At 39.4% G+C, this 24,567-nt stretch overlaps 2 protein-coding genes across 8 annotated transcripts in view; one reads left to right on the top strand and one right to left on the bottom strand.

Moving 5' to 3' along the window:
* LOC124645525 (piezo-type mechanosensitive ion channel component) overlaps positions 1–12,643 on the bottom strand; it is a 69,316-nt gene extending 56,673 nt beyond the window's left edge. For all 3 annotated transcript variants that reach the window (XM_047185348.1, XM_047185340.1, XM_047185332.1), the window contains exons 1-2: positions 12,452–12,643; positions 11,652–11,723 (exon numbers count right to left, since the gene is read on the bottom strand). In XM_047185348.1, coding sequence (XP_047041304.1) covers positions 11,652–11,715 — 64 coding nt within the window. In that variant the 5' untranslated portion in view covers positions 11,716–11,723; positions 12,452–12,643. The remainder of the gene's footprint in view (positions 1–11,651; positions 11,724–12,451) is intronic.
* An 855-nt stretch (positions 12,644–13,498) lies between these two features.
* On the top strand, positions 13,499–24,000 carry LOC124646005 (eukaryotic translation initiation factor 4E-binding protein Mextli). 5 transcript variants are annotated; one of them, XM_047186018.1, is made up of 13 exons: positions 13,499–13,650; positions 14,102–14,226; positions 16,042–16,195; positions 16,304–16,457; positions 16,636–16,837; positions 17,219–17,290; positions 17,673–17,733; positions 17,941–18,079; positions 18,280–18,414; positions 18,726–18,903; positions 20,104–20,175; positions 21,146–21,267; positions 22,504–24,000. In XM_047186018.1, exons 2-13 carry the CDS (start codon positions 14,106–14,108, stop codon positions 22,606–22,608), a joined length of 1,515 nt encoding a protein of 504 aa, XP_047041974.1. In that variant the 5' UTR covers positions 13,499–13,650; positions 14,102–14,105; the 3' UTR covers positions 22,609–24,000. The 5 variants fall into 5 exon arrangements, with proteins under 5 accessions (XP_047041974.1, XP_047041977.1, XP_047041976.1 ...); XM_047186017.1 differs by lacking the exon at positions 13,499–13,650 and adding an exon at positions 13,729–13,935; XM_047186021.1 differs by lacking the exon at positions 17,219–17,290.
* Positions 24,001–24,567: the final 567 nt, after the last annotated feature.

A 24,567-nucleotide genomic window follows, 5' to 3' on the forward strand; every position in this document is an offset into this window, starting at 1 on the left:
CTAAGCCTTATTACTTTTTTCTTTTCGTAGAAATATCAATCTTATGCCTATAAACATGACATAGATTAATCAAACTATCCAAAACCGCATCAGAAACTATCTTTCGTTGGAAACTGACGGTGCTATAGCGAACCGCAATCAGAAAATCGCTAAGGGGGCCGACATTTGGCGTATTTACCCTACATTTTTCAGACTTGGGAGAAGTAGCGATTATTATTATTGAAGTAGTTCTTTTGTAAAATATTTTTTATTTTTTAATGTTAGTAAAAACTCTTCTGTGTATTAATTTTTAATAAATACTTATTTATTACTTACTGAATAAAAGCTATCAAAGAACAATGTCAGACGTCCATAGTAACTTAGGCTCAATAAAAATATTTCATGTACAGTGAAAATTCTTACAGTTTTTTGTGTAGTTTAATGTTAGAAGCTTTTCTATGTTTTCCACTTTTGCATTGAACTTCTCAAAACCAAATTATTCCAAATTATTAAAACGAAAAACGTGAACTCGATAAACAAAATAATATGATATTTTTTTTTTGGAAAAGTTCTAGATAACAATTAAATATTTTATAAGAAGTTATTCTTATAAAATATTTAATTGATATCTAGAACTTTTATAAGAAGTTATTCTTATAAAATATTTAATTGTTATCTAGAACTTTTCCAAAAAAAAAATATCATATTATTTTAAATTTGTCTTTGATTCTTCAATTCCAAAGAAGAAGAGAATGAACGCTGATAATAATAGAAGGTATCCGGTATGGTTTACGCGGGATATTGTGAACGACACTCAGCGAAAAACTAAACTCCATAATAGTTGGAAGCTCTCGCGATGTGAAGTTACATATGCAGAGTTCAGTAAACTACGGTCGAACTTAAAAGAGAGGACTCAGGACGCCTATAGGTTGCACTGCATCAGCGTTGAAAATAGTATACGCAAAAATCCACGACATTTTTGGCAGCACTTTTCTAGCCTGAGAACTAAGGGTGGTTTCGAGCCAAACGTCATCCACAAGGGTGAGACTTGTTCGGGCGTTAAAGCGGCCGAGGCATTTGCTGAGTATTTCGCCAGCGTGTTTCAGCCTGATGCACCTAAATTAGACCCAAAGTTCTCCAATCTCAGTGGTGTGAGTAATAATATTCCCCTCCCCTGCATAACCCCACCTGACGTAGTAAAGGGTATTGCCAAGCTTAAACCCTGTAGCTCGATTGGCCCAGACAACATTCCACCCTATGTCCTTAAGGGATGTAACGATACCCTGGCAGCTCCTCTATGTCATATTTTTAACTTAGCCCTCCAGTCCGGCGTATACCCTGAGCAATGGAAAACTTCGCGAGTCACTCCCATCCCTAAAACCTCTGACAAAACATCAGTAGAGGAGCACAGACCAATTGCTATCCTCCCAACCATCGCCAAGGTCTTCGAGCATATTCTCCACTCTTATATTTACAAACACGTAAATATACTTCTGTCTGATGCCCAACATGGTTTTAGACCGGGTCGCTCCGTCAATTCAAATTTACTGGTTCATGTAGACTACATATCGAGTAGCCTGGACAACAGGAGGCAAGTCGATGTTCTATACTTTGATTTCCGAAAAGCTTTCGACAGAGTTGACAACGATGTGCTTTTGACAAAGCTGGAAGCCATAGGCTTCTCGGTCGAATTCGTCAAGTTCTTCTCCGGCTACCTGCGCGATCGCAAGCAGTTTGTCAGACACGGTTGCTTTGAGTCTAAGCCTTACACCACCCGCTCGGGCGTGAGTCAGGGATCCATACTGGGGCCGCTTCTTTTCTTAATCATGATTAATGACTTGACCACAAGAGTTAAGTTTGCCAAATGCCTGTTATACGCCGATGACCTAAAATTGGTTGCTCAAATCAGAACGGACGAGGATTGCAAACTTCTACAGAGGGATATTGACGCTGTTTATGTGTGGAGCATGGTAAACAACCTACCTTTTAATATTGGTAAGTGCCACGTCATGACATACGGCAGAGGGTTGCGACCGATCCATTACAATTACAGATTGGGTGGTGAAGTATTATCTCGAGTCACCAACGTAAAGGATCTGGGCGTGACTTTCGATAGATGTTTGACATTTAAAGACCACATTTCTTCCCTCGCGAAGGAATCCTTCAGGCGCCTGGGCTTTGTTTTGCGCAATGCTCGCGACTTTTGCAGTCCCAATGTCATCCGATTACTCTATACCACTCTGGTTCGAAGCAAGCTTGAGTCAAGTGCCTGTGTCTGGCACCCCTACACCGCTACTCAAACACTCATGATTGAAAAGGTGCAAAAAACCTTTTTGAGGTACTTTTTCAAAAGGTTACACAACTTTTTTCCCTTCATGTACCCAACTAACTATCTGCTAGGGATGTTAGGCTTTAACTCCTTGGAGGTAAGACGAGGCTTTGATCAGCTCATGGTAGCTTGTAAAACCTTACGGGGCCAAATCGACTGCCCAGAGCTCCACAGCCTTTTCTGCCGCATATTCACCCCCGACAAATACATCGGTCGCCGTCAGAGCTGCAGGCACAATCTCTTCGCCCCACCGACATGCAAAACAGTCGCCAGAGCTGAATCTCCTATATGTCGTACTCTTAAGACGCTCAACGCCCTTCTGACTGCCAACCCTGAATTTGATGTGTTTGTGGATGAGTGGAGTAAAGTGAAGCGTGTGTGTTTGGGGTTCTGTGAGAGAAAGTATGCAAGAGCGTCCACTGTTCCTTGTTAGTTAGATAATCATTGAAATGCTGTCGACTATAATATGTTTTTACTTTTGTTTTGTTTTGATTTAATGTTTCCATGTTAATTATTGTAATTGGTGTTGCACCGTTTTAATTAACTATAAATAAATAAATAAATAAATAATAATAAATAAATTAGTATTTTTTATTTAAATTTTTGTAGTAAAGAACTTTGTGTCCGTGAGAATTTAGTTTTAAAAGTTGATTGGGTGGGCCCAGTGGCGGATTAACGTATAAGCACTACAAGCACGTGCTTGGGGCCCCTGTTCTCCAGGGGCCTCCATCCTCTGCTGGCGTTTCATTTTATACCTACATTTTATCGAGATTCATCCACAATATGTCCGAAATCACAAGGCGCGAGCAGTTCGGGAGGAACCTTTCATACACCCCCGCCTCTAAACATGATTGGTCGCAGTGCTGTTGATTGTTGTACGATCGCAGTGAATTTTTTTCAATTGGGCAGTTGTTATACATTTTTTTTTCGGCTTCTACTCATCGTTGGGCAGTTTTAAAAGAATTAATAGCCAATGATAGCGTTCTGAAGTCGCTATCGGACACTCGTTGGGAAGCTCACGCTGTAACTACGAGTGCAATATAACAATCATATCCGAAAATTTTGGATGCTTTAGATCAGTGGTTCTTAACCGGTGGTCCGAGGACCATTGGTCCCTGGAGGTATTCCAAGTGGTCCGCGAAGCTTTGCCTCGCGACGTTGTTATCGATTTTACGTATACATCCATCTTACTTGTCCAACAGAAAAGAATGAAGGTTTGAAATGTAGCCCTTTTACGTAATTTTGATTCTGAGTCTTAAAAAATAATCAAAATTTCCCGCTCGCTTCGCTCGCGTATTCAGAAACGATATGTCCTCGTTTTTACATTTGTCAACAAATAAAAAGTTAAGTACGTTTGGGCTACATTGTACGTAATTTTGGTACTGAATCTTAAAAATAATTAAAATTTCGCGCTCGCTTCGCTCGCGCCTTTGTAACCACATAGGCATCGCGCTCGCTTCGCTCGGTCAATTTCTTCTACCTTCCATTTCCATTTAAGTAATAGAGGGCAGTGGCGGATTTACAAATTTGCCGCTAGTAAGCCATTCAATTTTTGCCGCCCCTAATGATTGTGAACTTAATGATATTTCTGTCAGTTACTAGATTATTTTTGCAACCCGCTATATACTGAAGAGTTTAATGTTGACCTAACAAGTTTATTTGACAGCGACTTTAAAGCGTAAAACCTCTGTAACTTTTAAACGGCTCAATTGATTTTCATCAAACATGTCTAAGAACACTCGCCCGTAAAACACCCGTAATACAACAAAAAAACTATATTGAAATCGGTTCATTCGTTCGGGTCCTATGATCAGTGGCGGCGTAACATCGGGTGGCACCCGGGGCGGACTACCTATTGAGCACCCCCCAAAAAAACGACAAAAAATTTGTAATTGAAGTACTTAAAAATCGAGTAGAATTCATTCATGGTGCTTTTTGCTAGGTTTAACATAAAGAAACCGGAGTCAGATCACTGCAAACTTATAAAGCGCTAGCAAGCGAGCGCGAAATTTTTTAGTTTTGGGACACAAAAGTACCCAAACAAGTGTGAAAAAAACTACTGTAAAGAGAAGAAGCCGCGAGCGTAGCGAGCGCGAAATTTTTGATTTTTGGGACGCAATGATACGCAATGATAAAGAAATTAGAAAAAAGGTGAAATTTTTGAGTCTTGGAACACAAAAATACTCAAACAAGTTTGAAAAAAAACCAGTGTACAGTGAAAAAGCTGCGAGCGCAGCGAGCGTGAAATTTTTTGAGGTTTGGGACACAAAAGTCCTCCAACTCTTCAACACTATAGAAATCATCAGCGTAGAGCGTCAGTTGTTTTTGCTACTTCAGAGCTTTAACTTTTTATTAGATTGAGGACTCTAAGAGCGCAAGAAATTAATAAACAAGAAATTATGAAAAAATCGCGAGCGAAGCGAGCGGATGTTTTTGTATAACTTTGAGGAATTAAATTAAGTAATCAAAAATAAACAAGAAGGAGAGGGGTGACAGTGCCGCCTCGACGTCTTGCGCATGCACTGTTGTAGTTTTGTTTAAAATTTGAATAGCGTGCAGTAATAGGTAGTGAACCTAGGCTTTGCAGATTAGAATGGCACCCTCAGTGACTTGTTCCTTCTGCCCGTGCCATCCTGATCGTGCAGATAACACAGGAAGATCCTGTGTTACGAGTTTTTATTTTATTTTTATTGAAATGCTATTGGAATATTTTTAAATTCATGATCACATAATACCTAAGTATATATAACAGTGCGTTTATTAATCGTTTATTTATATATGGATTGTGTAATCGTATAATTATAAAAAAAATCTGTAAATAAAAAAAGTTAAATTTGCCGCCCCTCTAAATCTGCCGCCCTAGGCACTGGCCTACTTGGCCTATTGGTAAATCCGCCACTGATAGAGGGTCTACACAGGCTCTGTGCTTAGGGCCTCGGATACTCTTAATCCGCCACTGGGTGGGCCGAAACCTGACATTGTTCTTTGTTTTAATTTCGCATCATATAATTACCAAAAACTACGTTAAAATGATTGTGTTGATGAGATCACTGTTAATGTAGGTTGGCACTCGCCCGTTAACCAGTTGAACTGTGGCATGACCTTGTGAATCAGACGTTCCGATATGGCCATGTTGTACCTACGTCGAGCGCCGAATATATTGCTCAACGCGACTACTAACACCGCTTAATAAGCAAAGGTAGACCTCTACTACATTTTACACTAACGCAATGCGTAAACGTTACCTCGTAAAAGTATGCTGCCAGTTTTACATACAAAAACAAAATACTATGATTTCTGTTCGAAGTATGCAACATTGCTGTGTGAACGATAACCTCAAATGACATCATCTACCTACTAAAGTTATACAAAATTTACGACAATCCTGTTTATTTCAATTTAATGTTTATAAATAGGACAATGATCTAATTAGTGCCAATCTATATTTTATGCAACGATACAGGACTAAGTACCAACGATAGAGGAAACAGTAAATATAAAACGTGAAGGTATCAAATTGATGGGAAGACCATATGGTCTGGGTGTTACAATATGTATTTATAAATATGTATATATGTAGCTATATGTAGTTTATCAGTTGTGTTAGCACCCATAACACAAGTTAATAAATAACTTACCATGGGGTTAACCGACCGTGTGTGAAAAAGGTGTCCCGACATTATTATTATTTCTTGTTATATTTTTTATTCTCCCTGGTGGGGGTAGAAGAATCTGGTCACACGGGCCTTAGCCAAGCGTGATCAGGGGTTTAGGTGATACAGTTATTATTATTATAAATGTATGTCTCTTCCAGACCTCGGGACTACAGAGTCCCGGATTTTTGGGAGGCGAACGTGGGGCCGAAGCCAACACGCTGAAGCCCTTTTGAGACAACTTTAATGAAATGGCGACACAAAACCGACGATTATCCCTGTATACACTATAGAAATGTACCCAAGGACAATTCCCGGTTCTGTGCTATACTATTGCTAACTGTGGATGAAAACTACTTGGGCTATTGTGATGGGATGCTAATGGACTGGGAATGGGGATAACTATGGGAACTATGGCACCTGCCGATGACAATGTATTAAAACATGTAAAAATGGCAGGTGGAGACTCGCCACCTCACTTACTGGGCCCCCGGGAATCAGTCGCTAAATTGCAACAAGGGGGCAACAGGTACATGAGGGGCTGAAGGGTGAGGATACCTCGGCGGACTTTAAACGCAGATCACGCGCTCCCTGTGGGTCCAGCATCACCGGCCCACTCGCCACTTACCACGAGGCACCTACCCTCCGAGCTAACCCTGCTCTAGCGACTCCACTCTGACCGGCCGATGAAGGCAAGCCAAGAGGCGGGAGACCTATCCCCCGTCATTCTTCGCTCCGGCAGGCCGGAGATGGGGGACAGTATACTCTCCCTGGAGCACTCGGATATATAGCCCCGCGGGGTCGCTACTCCCCGTCATCCGCCTCAGATGCCCTGCGGGGCTTATTATTATTATAAATGTATGTCTCTTCCAGACCTCGGGACTACAGAGTCCCGGATTTTTGGGAGGCGAACGTGGGGCCGAAGCCAACACGCTGAAGCCCTTTTGAGACAACTTTAATGAAATGGTGACACAAAACCGACGATTATCCCTGTATACACTATAGAAATGTACCCAAGGACAATCCCCGGTTCTGTGCTAAACTATTGCTAACTATGGATGAAAACTACTTAGGCTATTGTGATGGGATGCTAATGGACTAGGAATGGGGAAACTACGGGAACTATGGCACCTGCCGATGACAATGTATTAAATACATGTTAAAATGGCAGGTGGAGACTCGCCAACTCACTTACTGGGCCCCCGGGAATCAGTCACTGAAAAGCAACAAGAGGGCAACAGGGACATGAGCGGCTGAGAAGGGTGAGGATACCTCGGCGGACTTTAAACGCAGATCACGCGCTCCCTGTGGGTCCAGCATCACCGGCCCACTCGCCACTTACCACGAGGCACCTACCCTCCGAGCAGGACTAACCTTGCTCTAGCGACTCCACTCTGACCGGCCGATGAAGGCAAGCCAAGAGGCGGGAGACCTATCCCCCGTCATGCTTCACTCCGGCAGGCCGGAGATGGGGGACAGTATACTCTCCCTGGAGCACTCGGATATATAGCCCCGCGGGGTCGCTACTCCCCGTCATCCGCCTCAGATGCCCTGCGGGGCTTATTATTATTATTATTTGTATGTCTCTAACCGACCACGGGACTACAGAGTCCCGGATTTTTGGAAGGCGAACGTGGGGCCGAAGCCAACACGCTGAAGCCCTTTTGAGACAACTTTAATGAAATGGTAACACAAAACCGACGATTATCCCTGTATACACTATAGAAATGTACCCAAGGACAATCCCCGGTTCTGTGCTAAACTATTGCTAACTATGGATGAAAACTACTTAGGCTATTGTGATGGGATGCTAATGGACTAGGAATGGGGAAACTACGGGAACTATGGCACCTGCCGATGACAATGTATTAAATACATGTTAAAATGGCAGGTGGAGACTCGCCAACTCACTTACTGGGCCCCCGGGAATCAGTCACTGAAAAGCAACAAGAGGGCAACAGGGACATGAGCGGCTGAGAAGGGTGAGGATACCTCGGCGGACTTTAAACGCAGATCACGCGCTCCCTGTGGGTCCAGCATCACCGGCCCACTCGCCACTTACCACGAGGCACCTACCCTCCGAGCAGGACTAACCTTGCTCTAGCGACTCCACTCTGACCGGCCGATGAAGGCAAGCCAAGAGGCGGGAGACCTATCCCCCGTCATGCTTCACTCCGGCAAGCCGGAGGTGGGGGACAGTATACTCTCCCTGGAGCACTCGGATATATAGCCCCGCGGGGTCGCTACTCCCCGTCATCCGCCTCAGATGCCCTGCGGGGCTTATTATTATTATTATTATATTAATGAATTATTCAGTACGAAACCTGGTCATTCCTTATGTTCTATGATTCGCATCTAACAAATGAAGGTCAGTGGATCGAATATCGAATAAAACTGCAACAACTACAGACATGCAGGAAGTTCTGAGAGAAAATATTACTGCTAATTTAATTAACGTAAGGAATCTTATCCAGAAACTAGCTTCTGCCAGCGGTTTCACCCGCATCCCGTGGGAACTACTTCCCGTACCGGGATAAAAAGCCTATAGCATAGCCTATAGCCTTCCTCGATAAATGGGCTATCTAACACTAAAAGAAATTTTCAAATTGGACCAGTAGTTCCTGAGATTAGCGCGTTCAAACAAACAAACAAACAAACTCTTCAGCTTTATATATTAGTATATATATAGATACATAATATTGAAATATTTTCGTTACCATATCACGGTCCCAGTTCAACCAAATTTACCATTTGTGAAGTCATAACCGCTCCATTTGAGCTAATTAAAGTCTATCAGAACAGATTTATAGTAAGTTGTTAATTAGTGTTTCCGTTGATTAAAAGAAGCCACCGCCCAATTTAAATAATATGCTGTAAATGCTAGGTCCTGTTGTTTCATGGAATTAGATTTTGTTTTTAATATGGTTAAGTGCTGTACGAGGTAGCTTGTATCATGTGTAATTAAAAGACTGGATGGTGGATATGACAGGGCAGGTGACTGTCGTGTCGTGCGTGCGATGTCGCGATTATCCATCAGGGCGTGTACTGTAAATACTCTCAAAAGCACGGTACGCTTTTGCATCGAAACTCTGCATACAAATAACGAAAAAAAAAAATTGTGGTTTACAAGAAACGCTAAATTCGCATTCATTCACTTCTAAAATGTACTGAGTAACAGGCCAATGATTCATATGCTGACAAAGGTCAATGATAAACAGGCTCGCGTGTCTAGCAGGTTATAGGTGGGCCACACTTGTTAACACTAAATGCTAACACTTCTTAGTTTTATACGCCAAAATAGGTTATCAACAACGGAAATTACGGAAGCATGTGGATCTACCACATGAAAGACGAAATGATCTATAAACAATACTTTATGGTAACTGATAACCATGTCGTTTACGATAACGGCAGGTTATCACGTCTCGTCTTCTTTACTTTTACAAAGGTACACCGAGGAAAAAATTCGGCTCACAAAGGGTAGAGAGGTTTAATTAATAGAATTTTGTGAAGGCGGGTGTGGCCCATTAGCTGTGCAAACATTGCTGGCTCGGCTCACGACATCCTCCTATGTGTACGCTGTACATTACTCGCTTACTATGTTCATGTGTACTCTCATATTACTATTTAGTTTAGTTACACAGGTTACACTTTATCAATGCTGTTCCTGGCTTATCTTTGGCACAAATGCAGTAGCGCATGACCGGTTTTTTGCCTTGCTTTTGCTCTTTATTTACTACATTAGCCATGTCTACAATGATGTAGCGAAAATGTATTCTGGGACAAATAGAAATCAGTGTAATGAATTTGATGGTAATCAATTACGAATTGCAACCAACATATGTACTTAAATGTAGCACGTTCGGTGTCCGAACTCTGCGGGCGATAATTAGAGCAATGCTGCCCTTGCGCAATAACACAAAACATGTTAAACCAAGTAACCTTTAACTCCTTTACGATTTATGTGTTTTAAATTGTACCTTTACCTACTTAACATAATGACAAAATCACATTATTTCCAGGAAATGTGCGTGTTTCGTGCGTGCAAATATGATAAATAATAGGTGGAGGTGCAAACAGAGGGTCGAGCAGGTAATGCTCGACATTGGCGGATTTATAGGCCATGAGGGAATTAGGGTCAGGACTTTGTGTCCTTTACGACTATGGCACGCATTTGCTTTTACACATTTTCATGGACACATGACTTTTACGTGCGTACTCCAAATAAAATGTTAAAGTATAAAACAATTATGAATAATAAAAGCCAAGGGGCAAAATGTATTGCTGATTTACGTTGTAGTTTTAAGTAGTCCAAAATATTTCAGGTTTCTGTTTTTATGCATCTAATCCTATACTACAAATCACTTCGATTCTTTTGGACTCATACCTGCATAATAATAATGACACAAAAACGTATACACCTAGGTGTTTTTAGCACAGTTCAAGAAACCCAAATGAGGACAAATCACCGAAGCGTGAACATAGGACTGCCTTTACTAAATCCTCGGTTTTGCGTGATACAAATCTCATGTAAATATTGTAGCATATCAATTAAAGGGTCCATTGGCAAGGCCACGGCAAGTCGGTCAACGGGTCAGAGTACGAATCGTGAGGACGCACCCAGAACTAGCCGGCGCGCCCAGAGAGGGAGGATATGAGGACGTTACTCCTTCCCGCAATGCGACGATGCGTACCATCAGAACAAATTCGGAAGAAAGGATACATCAGTCACGAGGGCTTCCCTTTAAATTAGCAATATTATTATCAAAGCAAGTTGATGAATATTCCCAATCATTTAGACGTCAAGGAATGTTTATGAGCCGACGTTTCCGTGGCAGTTATAAAAACTTTTAACTTCTTATATCGAGCGCAACAGTGACGTAAGATTTATTTCGGCAGTGCTAATGCAGAACTGATGAGAATAAAATACATAATTTTAAAGGCGCGGTGATACACGCGGAGCCGCCACGCGCGCCGGCCGGTTCCGGAGCATTGCGTCACATGTGTCATAGAATTTTAGAATGTTGCTTTTTGAAAAAAAAGGAATAAAAATACTAGATGATCTTTATCTACAAATATAAAGGTTACTAACACACTATAATTACATTACAAGTTTCTCTGATGGGGGCACAGCTACAGGATAATAACAAAATTATGCTTTTGTTTTGTTAGAATTCTTTACTCATATTTCAATAATAATTTGGACTAGAAGTTAGAAGGCAAAATTTTGGAACAGCCCTTAGAAATGAATGTGTGAATAGGCAAAATATACCTATTCACACATTCATTGTAAAATATTTTATAGCTTTATTTAACACACATATTTTAAATCACCTTGAGAACAATTAATTAGCTTTGTTTCTTAAGTATACATGGCACTTTAAAAAAAATAAACATAGGAATACTCAGTGCATTACCTCAAAGGAAAAAAATACCTGTAACTGTAAGAGTAACAATTTTGAGGAAAAAAAATATTTATGTTTTTTTTCATCTGAATTGAGAACATCCTCCTTGGGTAAGTCAGTTAAAAATAAAAACGACATGACGATATCATGATACATAATAATGACAACATGAATAGCTTTGTTTTACATGAGTGTATAGTTGCAGACAGATAACTGTGACCTATTCATATGAAATATTATTATTAACAATACAGTTAATATTTGTTTTGTGTGATTTATACTTACAAAGCAGGAGAGAGACAGGCAGCACTATCCGCACTAGCAGTACTGAAACATAGTACTTGGCCATGATGTTCACTGTAAACAATGAAGAACATTTATTTATTATTGGTAACATTGTAATTCTCTCATGTCTTTACAAATTTATATTTTACAAGTAGGTACTACTGCCTTTCTGAAAACTAAATGTCATAAATTAAATGGGTGACTTCATAAGCAATTTTTTTATATTGAAGTATAGGACTAATTCTTAAAACACGTAAATAGGTCTTATAAAAGATAATTTTAGAAATATTTTTCTTGGGCTTAGAATATTAGACCATTTATTTACTGTTAAAACTAAACTGTAGTTTATTTAAAAATAACATAAAAAAAGAAACTTACAACTAATAAAGGCATCAAAACGAATAAAGTCTATATTTAGTTAAATAATTCCAATTAGAATTGTAGGATAACTAAGTATGACCATTAGTGTGTACCATTGATTTCTATTGTATAATATAATATTCATATATTCATAATACTATAAAATAGAAATTCATATTTATATTTTATGTTATAATATTCTATGACTTCATTCAATCTACTTAAAAGAAGTTAATAAAACACGTTAAAAATGTTGAATTCATTGTTTGAAAATTTAAATCCAAAGGCACACAATTTTATGAACGGATTCACCTTAAAAAATTGTATGCAGTTGATTGCAGTGTTCTTTAGATCCTACAGGATGTACACTGTACAAATGTATTTATTAACTTAAATATTGGGTAGCCGGATTAACGGAATCTGGTGATTTAATTGCTTACCTATTTCTTATGAAAACCAAATTATCACATCATTTCAGCAACACACTGTCACCAAGAACGTAACTCGAGTTCGTTATCCTTTCTACAAATAAAATCGTACATTTAAACATTTTACGACATCGTTATAAGAACGATCGTATTTCGTAAAACAAAAACACGACCACACGCTCCACTTTACCCGAACTGACAGTTGACACTAGAAGAAAATAGCAGTTTAGTTGCCAGACTGGCATGCAAAAATATACCACCATATAGTTATCGGCACGGATATTGGGCTATTATGACTATGACCTTCACCTGCGCAGAAGCGATTTATTGGTTTATTGCCTTACTTATGTGTACAGTGCGCAAAGCGATCCCCACTCTTCCACCGAGAGCTCAATATCCGTGCCGATAACTATAAAGACACCTAAGTTTGAAGACTTACCCGGGCATTATGATGGATGATATCATTTATCGTAAAAAAAAACCCTATATACACATTATCGTAAAAAAAAACCCTATATACACATGGATTGATGCTGTTCTTTACACTGGGCAGACGAAAAAAAGAGGCGCTTTATATCACATAGAATACCAATCACCAACCATTAACAGACTCTGGGCTACTCTGTGAAAGTATCTTAAACCCACAAGGTGACTTCGAGCATAAAAATACTTAACTATCTACCGCTCGGCTTCAACCGCGTCCCGAGGGATCTTCCCACACATGGATAAAAGTTATATATTTTATACGAAACTAGTGGCCCGGTACGTGCTTTGCTACGTAAATTAATGAAGAACCGCTTGATCGATGGTGTGCAAACTTCATGACAACCATCTAATAAATAGTGCGTTAAAAATGACAACGAAGAATAGTGGTATTCATTTTTATATCATCGATCAACGAAACGTTTAATTTGCTACTATATTGGTAGAAGTTTTATAAATGTTCTTTCCATTATTACCATGACAACGTAAACTAGAGTTGCGAACATTCTCGTGACCGATTATTACAAAAATTACGGTTTTTACTAAAATTTTATTTTTATTTGCTTTTTAACATGCTTCATAATTATAAATAAATATCTCACTTTCAATAAGTTGTTTTTTATTTATTTATTTTATATTTATTAAATATTCAGAACAATATCGGTTTTAGTCTAAACTACCAGCACTAGACTGATTTTATTTTTATTGCGAATTAATGGCGTAGCCAGGTGAGTTTTCTTGTTTATTTCTTATTTCATAGTGTTCCATGGCTTTCAATTGTTTTGTCTAAATGTTTTTCATCGAGCAAAATATTTAATCTTCTATTATAGTCAAAATTTTTCCAGCTAATCCGTTTTTATTACACGAAAAACCAATATTACGAGTAATGAACACGTATTGGATTTGTTCCGAATTTATTCGCTAGGATCATTCATTGTCATCACTTTCACTTTTCACACGATTTGCTATAATAGTGGTTCTAGTGTGCATCGAGGCGCTGTCGCCATGGATGAGTGAGTTTCCCGATAATTTTTCCCGTATTTGGTTGTTTCATTGTGAATAATAGAATTATGACAAGGTTACTCATAGCCCCGAACAAAAATGTGACAATCATTGTTCGTGATTGTTCTGTGTCGGTAAACAACGTTCGTTTGTAATGTAAATTGTTTATTTTATTAGCACCATGTCGACCCTAACGAAAATGACCCGCACGGTTAAAAAACTGGAGGTGCCCAGACCCCTGAAATCGACGACCAGTTCCGCTCACAACCGCAACTCTGTGTTGGACGTCAAAATAAACTCTGGTAAGAATCTTATAATAATATCCAGGTAGGATACAAGTATTTTTGGTAATAAAGAAATTTCTAATTGGAACATACATTTGTGCGAGTGGAAACAGTTAATTTATACCAATGTTTTGCTGTTGAACTGTTGTGTACATACCTGCAAGAAAATTTGAAATTGTTTGTTTAACATAGGTGTTATGTAGAGGCTCCAAAAACCAGTATTGATATTGCATTGTTATCATGTTGTTGTTTATTAAACAAACAAAATTACTTGGTCTGGGATGGTCAAAATCATGATTTATATAAAAATCACTTGTTTTAAAATATATCAATGCTGATTTTCATATTTTCAATAGCTTACTAGAAATATTTAGGTACCCGAATATATACTTTATTCCCATATAAAAATCTAATATGGAAATGTAAACAGAAGACAATCCACTGACCTAAATTAATATTCAAATTACATAGTAAGAACTATTTAAAACCTTTTGCACAGCTCATTTATTGTACTTAGTATATGGATTTATCTTCTATTATTTATTACTTACAACCATCTGCATGTAGTAGAGGTTCAGGCATAAAAAATGTATTTTGAAAGAAATTGACGAGGTTGTTAGACCACCATTCAGCTTAGGCTCCCCTCCAGCCCACGTCAGACTTTTTTAGGATAGATATAGTTATTGGCACGGATAATGAGCTCTCGGCGGAAGAGTGGGGATTGCTTTGCGCACTCTGTACGCTTCAAGGCTATAAACCAATAAATCACTTCTGCGCAAGTAAAGGTCAGGGCTCAATATCCTTGCCGATGATTATAACAATCTGTCAAATTTTTCATAGGATGGTTTGACTGAGATTTTCTGACTCACTTTTGGTAAGAGCTCTGAAAAAGCATTTCAGATATTATATTTCAAATTTTTGGAATTTTTGGACATTTGGAAATTTTTGGTATCTTAACCCCATTATGATGGATATTCTTGTTAATTTTTCTTTTTTTGATAACATGCAACAGATGTTAAATGTAAGTATTATCATCATCACCGTGGTCCTACCACAATAACAATGTAAGTAAAAATTAAAGCTTGTATCTAAATATCCCACATTTGCTGCCAGTATCAAGCGCTGATTGTAATACATGATACAAAAACTAAGATTCTGCAATCAGTGAATATCACTGAATTTCTCACTGCCTTCTTGATTTTTATCAGATAAAACTTTATCAAACAATTTTTTTTTTAAATATATTATATGATATGTATATGATAATAAAGCTAAGAAGCTTCGTTGAGTTGAATAGCCTAATCTCTGGAGTTACTAGACAGATTCTTTTAGTATTAGATAGGTATTAAGAAAAGACTACTTTTCTGTCACAGGTAGTCGGACAGGATGCACCAGCCTTAAGTTCAAAATTGACTGTTTTAACTTCTGGATGTGTATACAATATACAAGAATAACCATTCACTAATACTATTTGATAGCAATCATCACTATTATATTTGGCAAGAATTTGAACTTTACAATGAAGCTTTAAAACTTTTTGTATCGTCATTTAATATTAATGTAGATAATAAGATATTTTTTGGAAATCATGAAATAGGAAGATGTAATGTCAAATCGTTGTTTCCTGGTAATGTTCAATAGGAATCATAACCAGCCATAGTTAGTTAATGAATGACTCTGCCATTGATCAACAGATATAACTTTAAAAATAAGCTTTATAATAACTTTGTCCAGATCTTATACACTAGTGACTATCATTGCTCAAAGGCTGACCCTGAGGCATTGTGCATTTTAATCTTATTACCACTATCATTAGTATGTTTTCTGTTGCAGTCGATGACCTCATAGTGTTGACAGAAGCGGTGGCGTACCAAATGATGCAGGGTAACTATGACCGTGCGCTTCAAAGCAATGTGGCCACCATGTACTCTAATCTGAAGCTTTACGGCGCTCAGCTCGAAGCCCTCTATAAGGACTTTCTTGATAGGTTTGTCCCATTTTACTAGGTTTCATTTAGGAACTTAAATCGTTTTTTACACCTTATGTTTTGCTCTACTGCAGAAGCAGTCTATAAATTGTATTTATTATATTTCAGATACTTTGTTGTGTTCCGTAATGGTTCACAGGACGAACGATTGGATAAGAAAACTAGACTTCATCTTCTCGAGCTGATTGAGCTGCGCGCCAAACTCTGGCAGGGCTCCGACTACATGAGTCAATATTATAGACACCGCGGCACCCATGCTGAGGTAACGTATTAATTAATAATTAATGTACCTAAGGCGTGACTGGTGCGTAACCCTACCCCGCACAAACTATGCAATACTTGTTTTTATTTCCGATAAACGTGCAGTCGACCTAGTTAAGTAATGATAGACATCCGGAGCGGAGTATAGTTGGCGCGAGTAACGTGCGGTGTATGCGCAGCCGCTGCTGGTGCCGACGATGGAGGGGTCGGGGTCGGGCGGCTCGGTGTCCCCCACGCTGGCTGCGCCCGCCGAGCCGCCCGCGCTGCTGGGCCCCGGCGAGATCATCAAGCCGTCGGGCAAGTTCCCCAAGCCCACCAAGATTCCCGGGAAGAACTACTCCAAGGACGAAGTTGTCATCAGGAATGCTGATTCCGGGAAAGGTGACCTTACATTCCTATTCGACATAATGTACGATCTTTCTGAACGGGTACTTGCATGTTGAATACTTTGCGAGTATTTATCGATAATTTTGGGACAAATGATGCATGACTGAGGTCAATATTATGCTTATCTGTTCATAGTATTTCCTAGACCGGTTCTATTATGTGTACTTCGATAGTGCATGACTACAGAAGAAAGCCAAACTGTAAATTGAGTGAAATATATAATGAGGCGCTTTATTTCAATCCTTGGTCCAATAAATATTACCCTGTAAAATTAAATGAAATAGATTTTAAAGCGATCTTGAAAAAATGTGGATGGATGGTCGCTAAAGGCGGGCTCTATGGCGGCATATCTGAAGTTGTGTTGTGGTGTTACAGTGATGGGTATCAAGGGCAGGAGGGTGCACATGATCGAGGAGCTAAGTGACACGATTATATCGTTTCAGCGAGGTATGAACGCACGGTGCGGGCTGTGAGGCGCTTGCGCATGGTGTGGCGGGCTCTTCCCATTACTTCTCTTGTTTACTCTCCCGACAAATCTATCTATCCATCATTTTAACACAAATCACCTTAACAATCGTTTTCAAATCAGTGTGATACTGTATAAAACATGATATTACATTATTTACCCTTGCAAACCTTACCTCCTACTAATGTTTACATCAATCATACGTCTGGGAATGGTATTTATATGAGAGTTATTAATTTTCAAATTACAGTCATGTTTCACTGCCTATTAATCGCAACTAGCTATGAGCTTTTCAACTCCACATTAGACTAATAATGTGGACTCGTGTGAGGCAATCAGTCAATGGTATGTCGATGATTTCAGTGAGTCCCGGTGCGAAGGAGCGTCTCGTCCAGATCACTGGGCCGAACGAGGAGAATGTCAAGTGAGTATAGTTGCGTGATGCACATATCGGGACGGTATGGCGAAGGATTTCGCTGCCGGTCAATGTACACTGACCGCTTAGCTTAGATATTGTTGTTCCCACTGTCAACTCACAGACATTCCCGTCTGTCGTCGTATTCTTGTGCTATGAGTCCCCGATGTGTGTAGTAGCCAGTGCAGGTGTAGTGACGGTACGGTGTGTGTGCAGCCACGCGAAGCACCTGATCGGCGACACGATCCGGCGCAACGCGTCGCCGGTGCGGCTGGAGGGCGCGGACGCGGCGCTGGCGGGCTCGCGCGCCTCGCTCGACTCCGCCGGCTCCGACGACGCGCCGCGCCAGAGGGAGGTACGCACGGCTATACAGTATCTGACGTGACGGCAGATAGAAGAGTATGGAACGAGAAAACATGCTGCGCAGTATCCACATAAAAGTGGGAAAAGGGCAGGATTATGATGATGGCTACCGATGAATAATTTTATTTCTTTAGTATTTACCTTACTTATCTTAGACACACAATTTTAATAATTGATTAATCGTGTTTCCAGAAATCTCCGCATAACGCCCGGGCTCTGCTTCATAGCTTGTCCACTAATGATGCTGCACTGGGGGAGTATAAGTACACTGTGACTTTTGGGCAACATTCCATTAAGATCACGGGCCTTAATTTGGATCTTGTAAAGGTAAGTGCCCCTCAATATATGTAAAAAATAATTGTTGTAATATTCAAAATGTCCAAAATAGTATGAGCCCCCTTATCCATCTTGGTACCTTTATGGATTTAAAATCTGAAGTCATTTTTATCATTGTGTTAAATAGTAAAATTTACTGTTTTTTTTACTAGCAGCGGTTTTTTCGTACCCAAATAAAAAATAGCTCATATTTAGCGCAGATATCGTAGACACTGCAGATAGTGAACGCCTCATTCTATGAAATGTAATTTAAACGAAGACCTTCACTTGCAAATGAGTATAATTGTATGCGTGTGTGTCAGACTGCGAAGTTAGTGTTAGACGAGTACTTCGAGAGCGCGGGCGCGCTGGAGGCGATGGGCGCGGGCTCGGGCGACTTCTTCACGCTGTCGCAGCGCCCCGCCGCCGCGCTGCTGCTGCGCGACGACGCCGCGCTCAACGGCGCCGACGACGACGTCTTCGCGCCGCCCGACGAGCACGGTACCCGCACACCTGACTAGCACTAGCTACTCTGCGGTATATGTCGCAGCCGACTGCTCAAAATAGCCATTCAATCTAAGCCTTTGAAGGAATAACGCAGTTTAGTGCATTAAAAATAAAACAAAAAGAAGCACCGCAAGCTCTTTTTACGTAGTGTTTTTCTTCTACTCCATCACCCGCAATGATGATCGTTTTGAGCTCCTGGACGAGGGATTGAATGGCGTTGTGCAGTCAAGAAGCTAGCTTCTCTGAAGGACCAGCTCTTTCTAGTTAACCACGACATATACTAAAAAAAAAAATTAACATAATCTTCATAAAAAAAAACAACAAAATATCTTTTGTTGCTAATGGTCCACTATCAGTGTGACTTCAAAGGGCTATTCTGCACAGTTAAGCTGTACGGGTTATAATACCCTCCGTCCAGTAGTAAGCAATAGTGGGCTCAAGCCGCTCGCCCAGCTTCTCACGCATCGAAGCTCTCAACCGCATGAAAGGCCTATAGATAAAAGTTTTGTGACAACAACAGCTATTGAATGTTTTGCCGCCTCATATTTATAAAATAGTTTAAGTACAATAAAATGACTAGTTTCTCTAAGAGAACATAATACTTAAAATATAAACAAAAAAGCATGGAATTGTAGTTAGTGCAAAAGTTTCAGAACGATTTGAAGGCATGAACGCACTTATGGTGTGCAGTTTCTTAATAACAATGTTAGAGAGGACTTTAGGAAAGGGTGAGACTGACTGAAGCATGTCAACTGTTTCAATAGTAAAAAAAATATTTCAGCATCTTCATAACATTGAATTAGGAAACCATTACTTTCAGATTCGGTGTAGTCTCATTTATTAATTATACAATACAATATTTTACTGAATCCACCAATATGTATTATTAAATATATTTATGTCATTGTTCTTTATATTTATTTTAAAACCACCTCGAATCACGGTCGTGGCTGAGTATTAAAAATCATTAACATCAAACATTTTGTAACATATCATATCTCTGCTACCTACCGTGATGCCTTAACCGAGAAACTTTATACTGGCGCAATTTCACCCTGGCGAATTTTGAGTAGTTCTCCATTCGGATACGTATAGAGAGTAATGTGGGTGGAGCGTGATGCGTCGGTATGAGGTGTCTCTGGCAGCGGCAGGCAGCACCGCGCGTGGCTCGTGCTATATGTCGTGTGTGTGCAGCGGCGGCCGACTGCGACGCCGCGCCGCGCCGCCCGCGCTTCTCGCGCGCCACCAGCATTGACAAGAACCAAGGTAACGCACCACGTGCCCCCCCCCACCCACCACTATGTTATCAACACGCTCATTTTCGCGCACATTGGATCTCACTATAAGGAGTCTCGTTGACTTGTATATTTATGGAATTAATGTCACAAACTTATATCAACATGTTTTACGACAATTTATTTAGATCCTAGCCTAGATGAATGAGTATAAGATCCTTACTATAAAAAATATTTGTACCTATATATTTACTAACCATCGCCTCGTTTATTGTGATTGCAGATTAATTATAATTTACTCTTGTCGTTGTGCTTTGAATTCTTTTTCACGTATCTATAAAGCACTCAATTGAAAAATTATACTTTTTGTTAAACTTTGATGTGGCCTTATCATGCTCATAATTCATAATTATTTTTGTATCGTCGTTATAATTATATTGTGCTAATATTTTCCATTTTTCATGGCCATAATCATTTCACCTCAATATTTATTTTAAATGCAACAGTCAGTCAAAAAAAGGTCTGCATTAATTCTTTGCTTCAAGCAAACTTAATTGCAATGCTAATTTATTATAACTACGCATTCGAATGTGCTTCCGCGACAACTTACAACAAAATTTTGAGTGAAAATATTTGCACGTGTGTGATGTTTTCTGCTTGCCTCTATTAATAGGATAGCATATTTATTTATGCAAATTAAAGGACATCATCCGATTTGGTCCTAAATCAAAAGTGACGAGACAACAAAAACTGCTAAATTCTTATATAAGTGAGCATTTCTGAGTATGATAACAAAGCTGTTGCACCACTGTGCTTGGTAGTATTTGACTACATAGGACGTATATTGCCAGAACATGTTTTTTTCACTAATGATTGTTATTTTATGGAGCGCCAAGAACAATATTATAAGTGTGCCGTTTTTTGATAATCTCTGTTACTCTCCATGAAGTAATCGATAAAGTGTCGTGTGGGGGCAGCAGTGTGAGTGTGTCGCGTTGCAGGCGGGGCCAGCGGGTCGCGGCAGACGTACACGTACGAGACGCTGGTGCAGTACGCCGACTCGCCGCTGAGCAAGCTGCCGCCCAGCGGGCTGGCGGCCTTCCCGGCCGAGCTGGCGCGCAAGGTAACGCTGAGCGGGCGCCGGCCCGCGCACGCGCCGCGCGTGCTCACGCCCTTCCGCGTGTGGGCGCCGCTGCACCACCCCAACTACCTCGCCGCGCTGCTCTGCCGCAACTTCTACTGAGCAACGCGCCCCCTCGAAGCCTTGCTTGCTTTCCTTCTCACCCGCCTTTCTAACCTGTGTGCATGATGGTGCATTATGCTAGCTATGTTGGTAGTAACCTCGAGGTACCTCCTATTTTCTTAGATAAGTGTCAAATTCCTAGTCCCTCGCATCTCGTAAGCCTTCTCCGGGCTCTAGGCCCGGCCCCCCGTTAGCCGATTAAGCGTAACGCTAGGTAAATTATAAGCGATTTTTAAAGTAGGAAATATGATCTCAGTAGCGTAAGTTGTAAGTTAATGGGTAAGACTGACGCTAGTATTACTTGGGGAGTAGCCCTGACCGAGTTCGGGGGTGGCGACGTATAATACTTTGTTGCTCAACATTTTAAATATAACTATTGACGAACACGTCGCTAAAACTGCCCAACCGTTGTGCCAAACTGAAGACTGAATAAGGATAAGAATCTGACCATTATAGCATTAGAAATTCTTTATCGTTTTAGAAAAAAAATATTTTTCATTATTGAATTAATGGAAGAATTTTTTAATACTAATATATAAAGGTGTTTATTGACAGAATAATATTGATAAATCTTTTACGCAACGTTATTTACATGAGTAAACAGTTTTGAAAGCTTTATTAAATGTTTATTAGCTATGCTAATATAAATTTGTGATGTCTCTTTGTTCATGCTGCTCGGACAGAATGGGTATTCGAGAGGGGTTCGCTACAGGTAGAAAGTGTTCGCCTATTTAACTTGATCGAAGTTCTAAATTGTCACTGTTGATTATCTGTTGTGTTCGTTTATTGTTGATTATTTTTAATAAGATTTGAATTTTCATTGAAATTACCAGTGTTATTTCTTTACGATTGATTGTCAATTTATGATTTTAAAATATAAAAATTACAAAATACCATCGTCTTTTGCATCTTCTCACGCTTACCTCTCCTAACCAATTCATATAAAACTAACTCTGCGGTGAACGGTATTTTCCTGTAAATAACCGAAGTCTGCATTAGACTGCAATGCTTACAAATGATACTAACACACACTCGCACCATCGCCAAGGCTAACATATAAAGCATTGGATGATCAAAACAGGTTTCCGACCATAAATGTACTATCGTGTCCGACAGAGTTGCCTGGAGTTCGACAGCGCCAGCTACTTGAAGAAGGTTCGCGCAGCGGGCGGCACCACCGTGGCCGCCGTAGACGCGCCCGACTCTCCCGAGCCCGAGTAAATCTCGTCGCCGCGGTTCGCTCGCCTCGCACCAAACCTTCACACTGCACACGACACCACAGAGTTATTGCTAACGTCATAGTAGGTACCCCGCACGTGCCGCTACACAGTACACAGTCACGCGAGCGAACTGTCGATACGCACTGAGGCAGCAACATGAGGCAGCTGGCGATCCGAAGTCGCTGCGGACGCGTCGCGTCCTCTATTGAGGAGACGACTACCGAGCCGTCCGACGTGTCCGTTCTTATACAACATTATTTTAGCGAGCTTCACTCTTTAAACTAATTTAGCAGACTTGTCTTAAAGTATTAGCACACCAAAATATTTATTTTTATAGTGGTGGTATAGTATACCTCATTTTTGTGAATATTTAATTCATAAATTAGCTGTGGATCTGATTATGAAAAATGTGATAAAAACTTTAAAATGCATGTAAAATGCAATTTTGATTTGCAAAATCCACAGTCTTACGTTGATCTCCCATCAATGTTTTTATTTATTTCCAACGTTAAAGCATAAAACATTCTGAACTGAACATTTTCAGATAATGTCCATTTTTCTTAAAAGCAACATTGATACTTTCATAATTTTGTTGTATATATTGACTCTGTTAGTTTCGGATATCATAGAGTGATTCCATTTATTATTATAAGAAGAATGCATGCATTTCTTTCGTGTGTTTGTATACTCATTTTCAGACTTTCTAGTGTCTAGTCCTGACGAGTAGATGTCGATTCTCACTATATCGTAAGCTTTTATATTTCTGAGGGAGCCTGCCAATCAATTTAATTATTAAAAGAATTAGATATTATGGTTTTCTTTATATTGTTTAAAATATTGTTGTATTATTTTTGTTGTACTATTAGAGCTTTTAAATAAACTTGCTGTGCACTAAACCAAATAATTGTTGTAGGGATACCTAAAACATATTTACACTAACGTATTTCGTGATTTTGTGGTTGCCAGGCTTTCTTATCTTTTAAACGGTTTTAGTAAGCTATATCGAACACTTAAATCCGAAATATATTATCCGCAGGGATACGAATATTTCCAAATTCTGCGTTCATATAATCGTCGTTGGTCGTAACCGACGAAAAACAACAAGACCGTCGTCACTCGCTCACCTTATGCGAACAGAAAGTATTAAGAAATTGTTCACGTGCAGGTATTATTATAAAAGACTATTTTATTTTATTTATTTTACTTTGATGAGGCTAGCGAGTGACTTCTCACTATAAATTTATCGGTTTAAAAAACTAAACTAATTGGTGCTTACTCATTGGGGAAGTATTATCGTTGAATTTGTAATTAAAGATTTATGTTTACACATTTGTTTTTATATCATAGACGTATGGCTATAATTGTGAAAATTGATATACTAAATTTTCTAATAGAGAAGAGTTTTATTTTATGACCTAAGTATATTGATATTTGTGCTAAGTAGGATATTTTACACTTTCTTCTTGCCATAAAACGTGTTATCGGTGTTGGCTAGTGGAGCCCAAGAGAAACATATTTTTTTAGAAATCTGCACTTATTAGGTGCCTTTTACATTAACGTAATATAAATAAAGCAACTCGTGATGTCCCCCCCCCCCCACACGCGCGTGGTCTATGGAAGTGTCGGTAACGAAAATACCAAAATATAATAAAACCTAAATTCAATTTATTCTATATTTACAAAATTATAGGTACACTTGATTTAATATCTTATAAACAAGAACAGCTACCTACAGTCTTCAGAAATGCGAAATAATTTATATTATAAATTCATAATAAACATTATTATTTCATTATTATAAACTAATAATATTCATTTATAAATTCATTTTAGATTCCTATGGAAGCAGTTTTGTGTCTACAAATAAAAGCTTGGAAGCTATTTTAAATACAAGTTAATAAAGGACACATACTGTTTCCTACAGTACCTGTAGGTACATACTTCCAAAATGGAATGCATG

Source organism: Helicoverpa zea, chromosome 3 (genome assembly GCF_022581195.2).
Source record: "Helicoverpa zea isolate HzStark_Cry1AcR chromosome 3, ilHelZeax1.1, whole genome shotgun sequence".
NCBI lineage: Eukaryota > Metazoa > Arthropoda > Insecta > Lepidoptera > Noctuidae > Helicoverpa > Helicoverpa zea.